General features: G+C 33.8%; 1 protein-coding gene across 1 annotated transcript in view; it reads left to right on the top strand.

Moving 5' to 3' along the window:
• Window positions 1–14,928, top strand: part of VPS13A (vacuolar protein sorting 13 homolog A) — a 108,213-nt gene that overhangs the window by 56,477 nt on the left and 36,808 nt on the right. Inside the window, exons 37-48 of the mRNA XM_066569822.1 lie at window positions 72–241; window positions 882–1,102; window positions 2,264–2,496; window positions 5,452–5,544; window positions 6,011–6,367; window positions 7,103–7,204; window positions 8,516–8,674; window positions 8,792–9,053; window positions 9,937–10,097; window positions 11,208–11,311; window positions 12,578–12,875; window positions 14,012–14,407. Coding sequence (XP_066425919.1) covers window positions 72–241; window positions 882–1,102; window positions 2,264–2,496; window positions 5,452–5,544; window positions 6,011–6,367; window positions 7,103–7,204; window positions 8,516–8,674; window positions 8,792–9,053; window positions 9,937–10,097; window positions 11,208–11,311; window positions 12,578–12,875; window positions 14,012–14,407 — 2,556 coding nt within the window. The remainder of the gene's footprint in view (window positions 1–71; window positions 242–881; window positions 1,103–2,263; window positions 2,497–5,451; window positions 5,545–6,010; window positions 6,368–7,102; window positions 7,205–8,515; window positions 8,675–8,791; window positions 9,054–9,936; window positions 10,098–11,207; window positions 11,312–12,577; window positions 12,876–14,011; window positions 14,408–14,928) is intronic.

Raw genomic sequence — 14,928 nt, 5'->3', positions numbered from 1 at the left:
AAACTGTATATCACACCTATTTATTATTTTTGCTACCCATAATGAAATCTACAAATGTTTCATTTAAACAGGTTAACAGTTTGGATCAGAGAGATGACCTTTTGAAGCTTGCAGAGTTTAAATTAGTTCTCATGTCAGCTGCTCTGAAAATGCTATCAGATGGTTCAATGAATGCTTCAGTCAAACTGGCAAACTGTACATTAGATGATAAAAGACAGGCCATCCAGAAGGCTACACCAAGGTCTGTAATTTTACATAATTTACTGCTTATTGGAGTTAGACAGAGTTCATAATGTTTACATTTCATTAGTATTCTGTTAAAACTGCAATTGTTTTAGTGTAGGAGTTCTTAAAGTACTTATTTCTGTGCATGTATGTGTTTCACATGCCTTTTGTTCCATGTTTTTGTGAGAGACCAGTGCTAGATACAAAAAATGAAATAAACTGAACTTTAAATATAAATTTAACAAATGTGCATAGAAAACAATTCCACTTTCCACTTTAATGAAGTTCTAAGTAAGACTGAGATGATGTCTCATAAATAGTAACAAACTTCAGTAAAATGTAGTGCTTTTGATATGTAAACCTACATACATACATACATACTTACATGCATACTTTTGATATGTAAAGGAAATATGATGGTTTGTCTTGTTAAATTATTAACATCTTTAGTTACCAGTATGGGATTCCAGTTAGTTTTAAAGTTACAAAAATTTAGTGCTGCTGTTTTTATCAGTCATGTTCTAAAATTATTTGCATTGCTTTTTAAATTCAGTCTTCTTAATGTATTGCATCTGGAATGAGAATCTTAAGTGTTTTTCAGTATTTGTAGCTGGCTTTTTATTGTTTCCTTAAATACCTCCTTAATTGTGTTTCAGAATGGTGGAAATGAAACATGGATTTGAAAAGAAAGTTATGGTGGATGTAAACTACAAACAGGGGAGAGATGGCACTGCTCTTGATGTTATTGTTCAAGAGATATACCTTTGTGCAAGCATGGAGTTTCTACTTACTGTAGCAGATATATTTCTAAAGGCTAATGCAGAAAGTGCTGCACAAAGAAATCTCAAACAGCAGTCATTACCTGTAAAGGACCAAGGTATATGCCAGTATACACTTCGAAATAGTTTAAAATCTGCATTTGAATATCAGCTCAGTTTTGATATTGTAATACATAAAAAATACAGTACTCTTTTTAAGCTATTTCCTATGTTTATATGTATAGAACGGCTTGTAACCATTGATATTGCTTTCTTTGCATCATGGAAACAGATTAATGACCTTTAGTATTTCTTTCCAAATGAAGTCTTGTCTTACTAGAGAAAGAGGATACCTAAGAATGTATGTTTAAAATAAAATGGGATTAATAGAGGAGCATATTGTATATATTGTGCTTACATGTGGAATTGGCCTGCCTGATGCTGCTGCCTAGAAATGTCATTTCAGTTCTCCAGTGATGTGCATTTCTTCCTACATCAGAAAATAGATTTTTAGCTTGAGTACCTGACAACAAAAATTGGTCCATTACAGCATCAGAGCAGGAAATATTCTTTTTATGCTTCCAGGCTCAGATAGTTGTCATCAGAGACCAAAGAGCTCTGGTTCTTTGGTGGTGTTTTCCTGTGCTCTAAATATTGTAGTTGTGTCCCTCTCAGCCAGGCCTTTTGTGATTATTTGCTGATGATCAAAGTCTGAACAGAAAGGAAGTCTTATATGAAAGTGTATTTTTATTGCAAGTGTTTACATTAGGCATCAATAATGCTGCATTATTCTCCTGTGGGAAAATGAGCATTTGCTACTCCAGAGAGCAGAAAATGTGCCCAGCTTTTTTGTAAAACTCTTATCAGAGTTGGCAGATGTAGGTATGGAGTGAAGCTGATACATTTGTTAATGTCAGAGATAGTAACAGTGGTGATACTTGTCATTTTCATTCAACAGTGGTTATCCTTTTCATTTTGACAGAGAGACTTTGTGGAGTCTTCTGTTGTATCCAAGACTAATTAGATATTAAGTGGTTTTGTGTCTGCAATGAAGAGGCTAGAAATGTCAGTTGCAGGGATCTACAGATTTGCTAACAGTAGTCATGCTAGGTCTTACCCCTGAGTAGTCAGTGCCTCCCTATAAGTTACAAGAATTAAATAATTATTGTAATTATTGTTATTAATTATAAAAATTAATTATATGAATAATTAAATCAACAAGAAAATAATTGAGATTTAATCTTTGAACAATTAAACTAATCTTATTTATATTTCTGAAGCATCTGTGCAGCCTGTATCTACAATGGAAATGAACATTGTTGTTAAAAATCCAGAGATTGTGTTTGTGGCTGATTTAACAAGAAGTGATGCTCCTGCATTGGTGGTTACAACACAGTGTGAGGTCTTCATTAAAAATAGCCCTGAAAGGTACAACATGACAGCTGCTGTTAGAGAAATACAGATGAAAGCATGCCCATTTCTTCCAGAAGAAAGGAAAGGGAGCATTACTACGGTGAGTTTGCAACCATGCTGTGTATTTAAAAGGTGCTGTGTAACTTAAAAGGTGCTGTATAGCTAAAATTACAGATTACAGATAACTTCTGCAATGTTCATTATTAAAATGTATACTACAATATAGTACTAGAGATTTACAGTATGAGTAAAATTTTGTGGCTAACATTTTGTTGATTTTATTCTCTTTTGCCTGATATGCATAAAGCATCGTCTTGATCTGTGGCATTGGGGTTTGCTTTGTATGACAAGCTACAATGCAGAGCCCCAAGGAGTATAATGTTATCTTTCATATCACGTGTAAGCCAAATAAATAGAATTTTGCAAGCATATGCTATGTCAAATGCCATATAATAAATTTGGAGTGCTATCAGTCAAAAACTTTGTGTTAAAGAGAATATGTAAGAGAATAACAGTGTCAGAAAAAAAAAAGGTAAGTGCATATTCAGAAATCATTTACTTATTGTATGCTGTTCATAAATTCCTTTATGTTTAGGTCTATAGATCTGTTATAGTAAAGCTGCCTATTTATATTTGGCAACAGAATCAGACTTGTTAGTTACTGACCAGTTGAAAGTCGCACTGACTCCTGGAGCTTCTTACAGCTTTCCTGCCTCTACAGCAGACTGTTCCTCAGTTAACTCTGTGATGATATCATTGCATTAAAGAAAAAATTCAAATAGGCTGTATATACAACAGTTATCCGTGTTCTCAGACCACAGATGAATTTTGAAGAGCAAAACTTTTCAGCTCTCTGTAATGCCTGCTTACTTATGGAGTGATGTAGGAAAGACCAAAGCTGTAAGCAGAAAGAAATGGATCTTCCTTTTCATCTGAGTTTCAGGTAGAATCATAGCACCTCAGTTTACTCCTTGGGTTTACACAGTCTTTATTCCACTAAAATGTTTATCTAGTCATTTCGAAAGTGATGCACTAGCATTGATAGCCACAATGCAAAATTGTTCGACTTCTGATTTTGTGGCAGGCAAATGTGGCATAAATGTTACTTTCTTTGTAGAAAGCTATTGGACATGAAATTTTCCCTCTTACGGGAATATCTTCTGATGGAATCTCTTATCTTAGACTGTAGAAACAGGGAAAAAGACCTGAATCTGACAGGATGCTTATGTAATAGATAGGGAAAAATACTTCAGAGGACACTAGTTTCAGTGCTTAATACCTTCCTTGAAAGATTCAGAAAGTTCTTCAGAAAAGTCAAAAAAAACACCAAAAAAACCTACTTATTACCTGCAGATAGGAGCATAACTGCTCCTTTTGAAAGTGTGTGTAAGCAAACCTCTGAACCCAGGCTTTTCTGTAAACAATCTAATTTTACTCTGGGAAAGTATACTAGTTTCGAAGCAAACCAGCGGGAGATCCCAAGTCAGAAATACAATTTAATAGGAGAATTAAAACACATTTAATAATACAGAAGCACTGATGGAGTCAGAATACAATCTGACACCCTGTTAGGGTATTGGTAGCAGTCTGATTAATTGGTGGCTGCAATCCTGTTAAGTGTCAGATGTGGTTCTGTTGAAGGCAGTGATTCTGTAGAACGGTTTGATCTTCCTCTGAAGGTCCAGTGGCGGCTATGGAGCTCTTGTCCTCTGGGAATCTAGTAGCCATTTGGGCACAGCATCTCACAGTGGGACGATGTAATTTTATCAGTCATGCAATGAGGCTTGATGGCCCATTAGCAGAATATATCTGTCCCCCCCCGCCCTCCGCCCCAGAGGGATGAGTTGTGGAGGAGATAAAGAACACTGCCCCACCTGGTTTTAACAGCTTATGAAGATGGTGATAGAGTATATACTTTTGGGTACATCTTATATTGTAACCTAAGACAGAAAGTAATTAGGTTGGATGAATTCATCCTTTTGATGACAAAATCCTCAAAACTGAAAGAGACCTTCAGGATCGTTTGGTCAAACTGTCAACCCAGCGCTACCATAGTGACCTCTAAACCATATCCCTAAGTGTCATGTCCAAATGCCAAATAGGGAAACTAACCTCTAGATTTAAAATAGCATGAATGATGAGGGGTTTTTTGTGTATTTCTCATATGTGTGTTGGTCTAAAGAGAAATCTGTAATTTTTCATTCCTGAATGTAATATAGAGTAAGAAAAAAAGGTAATTTGAGCAATAGGACAAAACTTCTGTTAGATCAAACTTATGGACAAAACTTCTGTTAGATGAAACTTACTTGGGAAAAGTGTGGTCAAACTAATTCAGGGTATATCTATGCCTCCAGCATCTGATTCAGATATGGACAGAGATGTTGGAAAAGATTGCTGCATCAATATGGTTTGAAATTATAGTTTTTTGAAAGGCTGACCATCTCAGATGGGGATTTGAGAGCAAATTTTCCTGTCTGCACAGTGTCAGTATAGTCTAATTGCCTCTGAGTCCTCTATTAATAACATTGCACTGGTTTTGTTTATAGCATACCTCTAATTTGGTGAACTTTGGCAAGTGAAAACATTCAGGGACTGATTGCAAAACAAAGTTGGAACTGAATGATTGTGATTCAAACGGCTATATTGTTATTCAGGAAAACTGTAACTGTATCATTGCTGCATTGCAACTGAGAAACGGGTTTTCCTCAAAAGTCAGAGACATGATGGTGCAGGGCATTGAAGGTATCAGAAGACTTTACCCTAAGAATGGAGTTACTGAAGTGTAATGTATTTTATTGTAGTTGACGTTTCAGACTTTAATGATTGAGAATGGCTGAGGTGATGCTTCTGAATACTTGTTTTTTCTTTCATCATGTTACTAATGTTCAGATTTCTCTTAATTTTGAAGAACCAAATATGGGTAAGTTTTCTTTCAGTAAAAAGGAAGAAAACCTTTCATTAACATAAAAAACTATTTTTTATGTGTATGATTTCAAAGTAAGTTTCTAAAAATATTTTTGCTCTGTATGACATGTGTTTTTACTTTATTGTATAGGTATTGCAGCCTTGTGACTTCTTCTTTGAAATGAAACAGTCAGGTACTAATCCACAAACAGCTGATCTAACCATTAAATCTCTAACAATAGAAGTAAGTAGACTTGTATTATGTTTTTAGTTTTCTACTTCCCACTCAGCAGGCTGTGAAGTTGCTTCAGGAATGACTGAAGTGGGGAATTGTTCCTGTACTTCATTGGGTCACCTACCTGTTGAGCATGTCAAAATGAATAAAATTGAAAATAAACAGCTGTGTCACTATGCTTCAGTTTTGAATCTGTGTTCTATAAAATGCCTGGTGTGCAGAGATAAATTTTGAAGTGTTCAGATAAATCATTGAATGAAGTAGTTTAGAAAGCCTCCATCTGGAAATAAGGCAGGGATAGCAAATGTGAAAAGATTGAACTATTGCTTGTGGAAGGGAAGTATGTTCGAATGAGAGTCCTGTAGAAGATGGAAGTGTTTTGTTATTGTAACATACTTACTATATTTTTGTGTCTGAATCTAGCTATTTCTGTACTAGATTCTCATTTCCAGTTTTTCCAATTTCTTATTTGTAGGTTTCACCAATAATCATAAACACAGTAATTACTATTACATCGGCCCTTTATCAAACTACAGAACCAACAAAAGAAGAGATTAGTCAAATTCCTCCTGACTTGTGGAATAAGAAAGATATAAAAAATCTGAAAATGTGGTTTCTTGAAGAGACTAATGAAAATGAAGATAAAAATCCTAACACTGAACTGGTTCCCACAGGAGAGTCATTGAAACTTAATATAGAATCTGTTTTTATAACCCTTGAAGCTGGGGTTGGGCACAGAACAGTGCCAATGCTTTTAGCCAAGTCCTCGTTTGTTGGAGAAGTCAAGAACTGGAGTACTCTAATCAACCTACATTCTCGTCTCGAGCTAGAGGTAAGGAATCCTACATAAAGAAATAGAAGTTTTCCTAGGATGGTAAACCTTATTGTCTAAATCTTACATACAAGTTATTTAGACAATAAAAGAAAAATAACCCATATATTTGGTGACTAAACTCCTGCAAATATGTGTTGTGGGAGCATGATGGGAATGAGGGGTTAAGATAGCTAAGTTAGAATGAAATCTAATGCATTAGATGTAATGTTAATTAATGGCACAGTAATTGGTGTTATGCAGCCTCATATTTACACTCTTTGCAAGTTCTTGGAGCCCTGTTGCATCAGTGTTAAATGTTGGAATGGCAGCTGGCTAAAAGTCTCTAATAATCTTCACTTAATGTTACAGTAGAATATGTTGTTCCTATAAAACAGTTTTGTTCATAAAACATCCAAATGGACTCATATTTGGAAATTAATAACAAAATTCAGTGATTGTTGTAGGTAGATTCTTCCTTATTTGTAGTGATTTTGAATTCCAGTGCACCTACCATTTAAGCCAAAATTGTGTTTTAAGTGGCACAATTTTTATCACTTATTTGAAAGGACTTTGCAGTAGAAACTTAGCTGCCTCATTTATTTTTCTAATGCATTTGTTTCATCTTAAGGTAGCAGCTGAAAGTGCAATCTGATTATGAATCTTTTAGATTACCAAAATAATTAATATACTGTAAATTAGAATTTTTAATTTAAGTTTTATGTAAATTCCTAACTGCTTTCTGGATTTTGATAGGTGCATTATTTTAATGAGATGTTTGGCGTGTGGGAACCTTTGCTTGAACCACTAGAAGTTGAGAAGACAGACTTATTCAAGCCATGGACTCTTGAAATCAAGGTATAGTTTACAAAGCTGAGTGCAGATACCGCATTATGATACCTTAAAAAAAACAAGTCCTCTCCACCTTTCATTTCTGAGACTCATCTAACAATTTTGTTCCTTGTTGGTTACTGAGAGTTTTTTCCCAAATAGTAAATGAAACCACTTCTTATATGAGGAAAGATCCAGACACTCAGATCTGTTAAATATTGTCTTTCAAGTTGCAAAATTTTATTCTAATTGCATAAGGTAATCATAACAGCTTTATATCAGTTTGTCCTATTAGGCCATATGCTAATGATGCATTCAGTGATTTTGGAAAGACAAGCCACTGCTCTTGTTCCACAGTAGTATAACAAAACTGTATTGGAAAAACTGATAGTTGTTGATTAGCACATAGAGTACTGTGGGAGTAGTGTTCTTACCACCTAATTTTCATCTTCCATGGAAACAGTCAAGAATCTGGTCTCAACCTAGATAAGGCTTTATCAAACGATGGGAAGTACCTTTTATTTTCCTCCTTCCGTCTTAACTGTTTAATTTCATTGTTTCCTGATTTTTTCAAAATTGTTCAAGTATTTTTAACCTGAGAGGTTGCTCAGAACCAAAGATCTACCCTTTTCCTAGGACTATCATTATCAAAAACTTTCTACAGTGATAGCCTCAGAGGGATAAAGACTGTGGACTGAGATACTGCAGTTAAGAAACTGCTATTAGAAATACCCCCGATAATTTTCCAGAAAGGTACAAGACATAATTCAGGAAAGAGGTTAAAGACAGTGAGACAAACCTCATGTCTTCTCACCTCACCCTGATATGAAATAAAACATTTGGAAATACATAATTTCCAGAAGTGTTGAAGGCTACAGAAACATATTCCATCAGAGCTTTCTATTTTTTCTTTCAATTAAATGAAAACAAATAGGTATTTGATTTACAGAAATACAAAAAGACTAAATTTGCAGACTGTTTTAACACTAGGAAGAAAATTATGTTTAACATTTTACAAGTGTTGCTCAAGAGGTTAAGATGAATGTTATCAGTATTTAGTGCATATGTTAGTAGTTAGTATGTATTTTCTTTACTTTGGAATATTCATAAATTTCATTACTCTTACTTGAATTTCATTGACTTCCTGAATATATAATCTGTCTCTTGTCTTCTTCTCTCCCTCTTTGATTTTATTTAAGAATAAAAACATAAACAACAATAAAGGAAAACTGTGGCAGGACATAGAAATGGGAAAGGGAGACATAGAAAGTCTTGAGGTGAAACTTTCTTCTGCAGAATGAGTGGTCAGATAAGAATTCTCTAAACATCTCCTTTCAGATGAAGAAGGCTAAAAAAGTGCTGTTTGAATCAGATGATGAGGAAGAAGAGAACTACAAAGTTCCAGAATATAAAACAGTAATAAATGTTTCCTCAAAAGACCAGCTCAACATTACACTGTCCAAGTTAGGACTGCAAATGTTGAGTAACTTGGGCACGGTAAGAAAGATTTCTTAACTATGTAATGTTAGAACTGCTAGATGAATACTTGCAGAGATCATCTTGGTGAAGTCTTACTCAGTATGTTTATGTTTGTATTGATTCTTTGCTTTCTAGGCATTTGCTGAAGCAGCCAGTCAAACTTCAGACATCTTCAAAAAAGAACGAGCACCATTTGTAATAATAAATTCTTTAGGAGTTCCCATCACGGTCTCGCCTAGTGATTCCTTTAGTGTCCTTAATGTTGAGTTTGGATCAAAAATATTTCATTTAGAAGACAAAGAGAGTTTAAATATGGATTTTGTCAGAAGTAGAAGTGAGAGTGACCAGTTCACAGCAATGACAACACTGAGTAGCAAGAGATTTTACATTCAGATATGTAAGTTCCAAAGTTCATACATTTTCTATTTTTGTAAATATTTATCATCCTTAATACAGTGTCTTGTACAGGTCAATAAATTTTGGAGGACAACATAACATGAAAGGAGTATCTCTTTGAATTCTAGATGCATGGCAGTATTTGAAATCCAGCTTTAGCCTTTACAGCTTAAAGTTATATATATAATCATACTTCTTAATTTTTGCAGCATAGGTTTTCTGCTGTGATAAATTATTTATGTAATAATATTTATTGAGTCAGATATTTGTTTGCATTTATATTTTATTGCAGGATACAGCTGCTGAAAATAATTTTTGTTTTAAAATTGAGTTTAAAATATATATGTGTGTTTATGGAAGTTACTCTTAAGATGGATGTTTTTTAAAAAAGATTGTTTTAAATAATTTTAAACAACCATAGATAAAGCTAAAATTAAAATTCAGCTATTTTTAATGTATTTGTTTAAAATTTGTTTAAAATTTAAATTGATTTGTTGTAGCAATTGGCAATTTTTCAAACTTGACCATATGATAAATTGTTTTTACAATATAATACCTGTACCTTGTTAATAAGCTATTACATCTTGTAAACATTTCCTGTGAGGCACTAATTTTATTTGCAGTAGCAAAACCCACTTAAATATTTGAGTGATGGACTCATTTACTCTTTTCCTAGTGGCAAGAAAAGAATGTTTGCTGTTTCCTTAGTAACACTGCAAGGGCAGTGTATTAAGAGTGCTGATTGTACTTTTTCATGAGGCGGGTGGTTTTTTTATTGTTTAGGTTGAATGACACAGAAAGTTCTATTGAATACACATTTTTGTCTTTCAACTCTTTCTTTATGCTCCTTTTGAGCATTTCATGTCTCTTCTTGTAAATTCTAGGTCCCCTTAATCATTCTGCTGTGGAAAAGATTCCGTTGACTAAAGTGGGTCGATGTATTTACAAAGTGAGACACGAGGAATCAGGTGTTGAAAGGTCCATCGTCAGTCAAATTGACACTGTTGAAGGAAGCAAGATGATAACTATACGTTCCCCTATTCAGGTCATTATATATCCATCCATTTAATTTTTTAATGAATGAAAATAATCCTGTAGTCTTTAAATAAACATTGAAAAAACATACTTTAAAACTTCCCTGAATGGTCCATATAACTTTGCTTTATGTTTGATTTTTCAAGAATAAAAACCATTTTCAAAGTGACAGATAGACTGGATGCAGGTAGACATCAATCAGACTTTGGATCAGGATAATTAATTAGTAGTTAACTAATACTGGCTGTAATTTTGGTCTTGAACCATTTTTTTTGTATGAACTAATCAAACTTCTTTTAATCTTACCTTGGTTCCACAAGTTATCTTTTAGTCAGGTTATTTCATTTTCTTCATCCTGTACCATTGATATGTTATTTTCAGATTTAGTACAGTGTCAGTTGAAAAGTGAGACCTTTAGGTATATATGTCTTTTGATTGCATAGTATTTTTGATAGACATTATATGGTTATATAACTGTAAAGACAAAGTATTTTGAGCTTAACAAAGCTACAGTGATAAATTAGATATTACAGTTCTATAGAGATAGTGTTCTTGTTACATTTTGGTTGCTTTTTTTTACTCAAAATGGTTCATGACTTGGTTAATGACAAAATTTACTATTATTTTCTAATTTTTTTTTTCTAGGAGCTAATTAATGCCATTAAATTAACCCTAAAATAAATAAAAATAAATAAATTGCAAGAAAGATAACTAAGTGTCCTGGAATGGACATTAAGGATTTAACCTGAAACTTCTGACTTCCCTTATGCTTCCACTGTATGGATTTTTGAACCTTGTATCCATTATATTTTTAGGAGAGAACTGTTTGGAAAGTTACCATATAGTTGGAATTTACTTTTCTTTGGTTTTTCAGAGTCTTGTGTTTCTCCTTGAAAAGCTTTTTGCAGTTAACATATCTATTTTGTAAATAAAATATAGCATTAAACTACACAACCAGGTCATTTAAAAATATTTGCTGTTTTAGAGACAGTTCTTCTGAAATACTGACCTTGAATGGTGTATGGGTAAGATGAAAAACAAAACTTGCTTTGTTAAGCTCAAAATACTTTGTCTTTACAGTTTTTCCTAATGTGTGTTGCTGGATTTTTATTTTACACAGATAAGGAATCACTTTTCAATCCCTTTAAATGTTTTTGAAGAAGGAAGATGTTTAGGGACTGCTTCACCAGCAAACGAATTCAACATACCCTTTTCCTCTTACAGGTACTTTATTGTATTTTTCTCTTATTGTATAATATGTCTATACATTTTTGATTATTGTATCTATACAATTATGCTGAAAAAGTTGCTTACCCTCGCTACCTAATACTGAAATAATACTGTGCTGTCATTGTTAGGTAGGATCTTTTCAGGGCATGTAGTATAAGTTAAACAGAGTGCTATTTCATTGTTGAATTGGAAGGATTTTGAAATCAATTTTTATGAATAAGTTAAATTAGCTAAGTTACTTTAAAAATCTGAGCTCATGTACTTTTGGAACTCAGATTGCAATTCACATGGTACACTTCTAGTGGGTGATGTTTGGTGATTAAGCAGCTTTTTTGCTTTTTCTGAAAAGGCTTCTTTTGATTTTTTTATTTTTTCTGAAGTAAGAGATTAAGAGTTATACATTTAGACTATCAAAGATGTAAAAAAAACTCATCAACCTTAGAAAAACTTGGCATATAGCATAGCTATGTTATTATCACAAGCTAATAACAAAACTGCAACGAGTTTGAATGTAAATTTTAACTGAACTGTAATGAAGTTTTAGGTAAGTAGGTTTGCTTTGATGGATTTTTTTTATGGTTGCAGAGACTTTTCCCTTCTGTTTTCTCCCAAACATTCTCCTCATTTTTAATAGTGAAAGCTATATATCTCCTTCATTACTTATGTTGTACTGTAGATTCATTAATTCATTGATATATCTAACCATCTGTATAAAATTTAGTGATGTTCTGATTCCTTGCACAGATGAGTTCCACTAGGCAGTCAGGAAATGTGTTAAAACAAAAAAATCTTTGTTCAGAGCAGCTGCATTAAATTAAAGCCATTGCCTTATAAAAGCCATGGGTGTAAATAATCCATGAACTAAGGTGGTGCTTTATGTGACTGAAAAGAAGGGCACTTTCTGCGCGTTGGTTTTAGGAGTCAGTTGTTGATCCAGACCCCAGACCTTTAGCTTGGAACAGGAACAGAACAGCATGTGTAAGGAAATTCAGTAGTTTCTTCATAGGAATCTCCAATAACCCTTTCTTTGTAAGGGAAGCATGTGGAGGTATGGAACAAAAAAACCCAACTGTTAATGAAATTCTGGGATCCAGTCCATCATTTCGTTCCTCCTTTAATCAAGATAGAGGCAGGCAATGAACTACTGCTAAAAATCTTCCTAAATACAAATAATATTAGAATGTCCCTGTTGCATAGTACTTTTTTATAATTGAAATATTCAGTCACATGTTAAGTGTTTAAAACTGTTTTCATTTGCAGATCCATACTGAGTTTGCAACCACTAGCCAGTGAAAATGGAGTGGGTGGAGAATTTGATATGTGTGAAGGAATTACTTTTGATGAAATTATGAAAAATGTCGACAGTTTATTACAAAGGAAATGCCAATCTGTGAAGTCAACTAACCACTCACTTATCATCAATATTGTTCCTGTAAAAGATGCATTGACCACTTCATTAGGTGCAGAAGATGAATGGGATTTTCCATATGTTGTTCATTTATGGCCTTCTGTTCTTCTCCGCAATCTTCTTCCTTACCAAATAACTTACTCTGTAGAGGTAATTGTATAATGCTTGAATTTTAGTGATGTTTCCCACTTAAAATGTGAAAGCTGGTTGAAATGGAGATTAGAACAAAGGGGATCTGATGGAGTATTTTTAAAGCAAGATCTTATAAAGGCAAGTCTTATATAGTCTAATAAAGTCTGTATTTCCAGAATTGAAATATCACAGAATGTGAAATGTGGTGTTATTAAGCCATACTTTAGATATATATGCAAAAGAAAACACTGTAAAAGTTGAGCCCTGTGAGAGTCGATCAAGTGCAACTTCAGCCTAATTAAATACTGCAGCTTTTTCTGTGAAAAATGTCTCAGGTGGAGCACCCTATGGTAGCATTTTATGTGCAGTCAGTGTTTCAGCAGTAGCATGCTTTTAACAAATCCTCTCAAGCCTGCCTTTTTGCCAGGTTTTGGCTTGAATTGCAGCCTATTGCCGGACTTCAAATTGTTTCCAGATGAAATTAAACAATGGTTTTTAAACAATTAGCACTTAGACTGTTAATAGGCATTTTTCCAGTGCCAGATGAGAGACAGGCTTGAGTAAAATACCTAAAACATGCAGTGTAGACAGATTCCTCAGCACTGTAGGTTTCATTGCATGGATCTGGATTGTGTCCCACTCCTTATTGATGTTGCTTAGGATAATGGAAATACAGTTGGGAGACAGATTTTTTTTCAGATGTTCTTAATATTTAGTATTTGAACTCAAGTAGTAGAATCTAATAGTAAAACTTCATCACAAATAAATAATTACTAGGGCTGGAGACTGTAGCTTATACCAAATGTGTGGAAGTACCAAGCTCTGTATGTCTTTTACAAATTTAAATTTGCTGAAGAAAATACTGCATTGAGGAAATTTGTCATGTAAGAATATTTGTGTGTTTGAATTTGATGACAGGGCTTTTTGATGTTGAATATTGATGACCATGCGTTAAGGTTCTCTTTGCAAAATAGTGTTTTAAGGTAGATGTTCAGGAAAGTAGCATAGTTAAATAGTACAAAAGGTATTTTAAAATTGTGCCTAAATAGCTTGCATCCTAATTTTTAGAGCTAACTAAAAACTAAAAGTTGATATGAATTTTGTGTATGATTCATGTAAATGTATCCTGTTTGGTGTCTGATTGTCTTTTTAAGGGAAATGGGAACAAATATGACACTCTACAAGAAGGATGTTCTGCCCAGATTCATAATGCAGTCTTGGACCAAACAAAACTAGATTTGCAGTTGCTTAACTATCTTGATCAAGACTGGAGAAGCGAGTACCATATAAAAAGCAATCTACCTGATATCAGCTTCACAACATTTCAGTGTGTCACAGAGCTGGATAAGACTGAGCTGGATATTGCTGTTCACGTGACCTACACAACTGGGCAGATGGTAATAGAAATTCACAGTCCCTACTGGATGGTGAATAAAACTGGTCGAATGTTACAATACAAAGCAGATGGTATTCACCGCAAGCATCCTCCAGATTACAAAAAGCCCCTCCTTTTTTCTTTCCAGCCTAAAAACTTCCTTCAAAATAACAAGGTATTGTATTTTGCAAACCTGACAGCTCTGTACTCCCATATGTTGTTGTATGAAAGCATTTTTACACTTTAAAATGTGTTTACTTTATACTGTGCTCTGTAAAGGGCATGAAACCTATAATATCTCTGTCTAAAAACAGTGTTCTAAATAAGTATGTAGTCAAATATGCTTGAGATAGGAAATTTACATTAACAGAGGTGTTGTTAAGGAAGAGATCCTCACTTCAAAATAAGTAGTTCACAGAGAAGTTGTTTTCTAAATAAAACAAATTCCTTTTACATTTAAACTGCATCAATAAAAGTTCTTATTCCAAATAAGTTAGAGAAATTGTGTAGGAAATATAAAGCTGCGATACTGGAGCAATGAATGCTACCTGAAAAATTAATACTTGCAGTGGTGGTTGGTAGATTGGTTCTGGGTACATAGAATGCTAAGGTTAAGTTCACCATTTGAGTTTCCCTAGTTTTTTAATTATCAATGTTACTGATGGATGAATGATATGAAAGAGATTACAAGAGTGC

The sequence above is a fragment of the Molothrus aeneus genome, chromosome Z, assembly GCF_037042795.1.
Source record: "Molothrus aeneus isolate 106 chromosome Z, BPBGC_Maene_1.0, whole genome shotgun sequence".
NCBI classification, from domain to species: Eukaryota; Metazoa; Chordata; class Aves; order Passeriformes; family Icteridae; genus Molothrus; species Molothrus aeneus.
The sequence above is the reverse complement of the archived record's forward strand: the minus strand, read 5'-3'. Positions and strand labels throughout refer to the sequence as shown.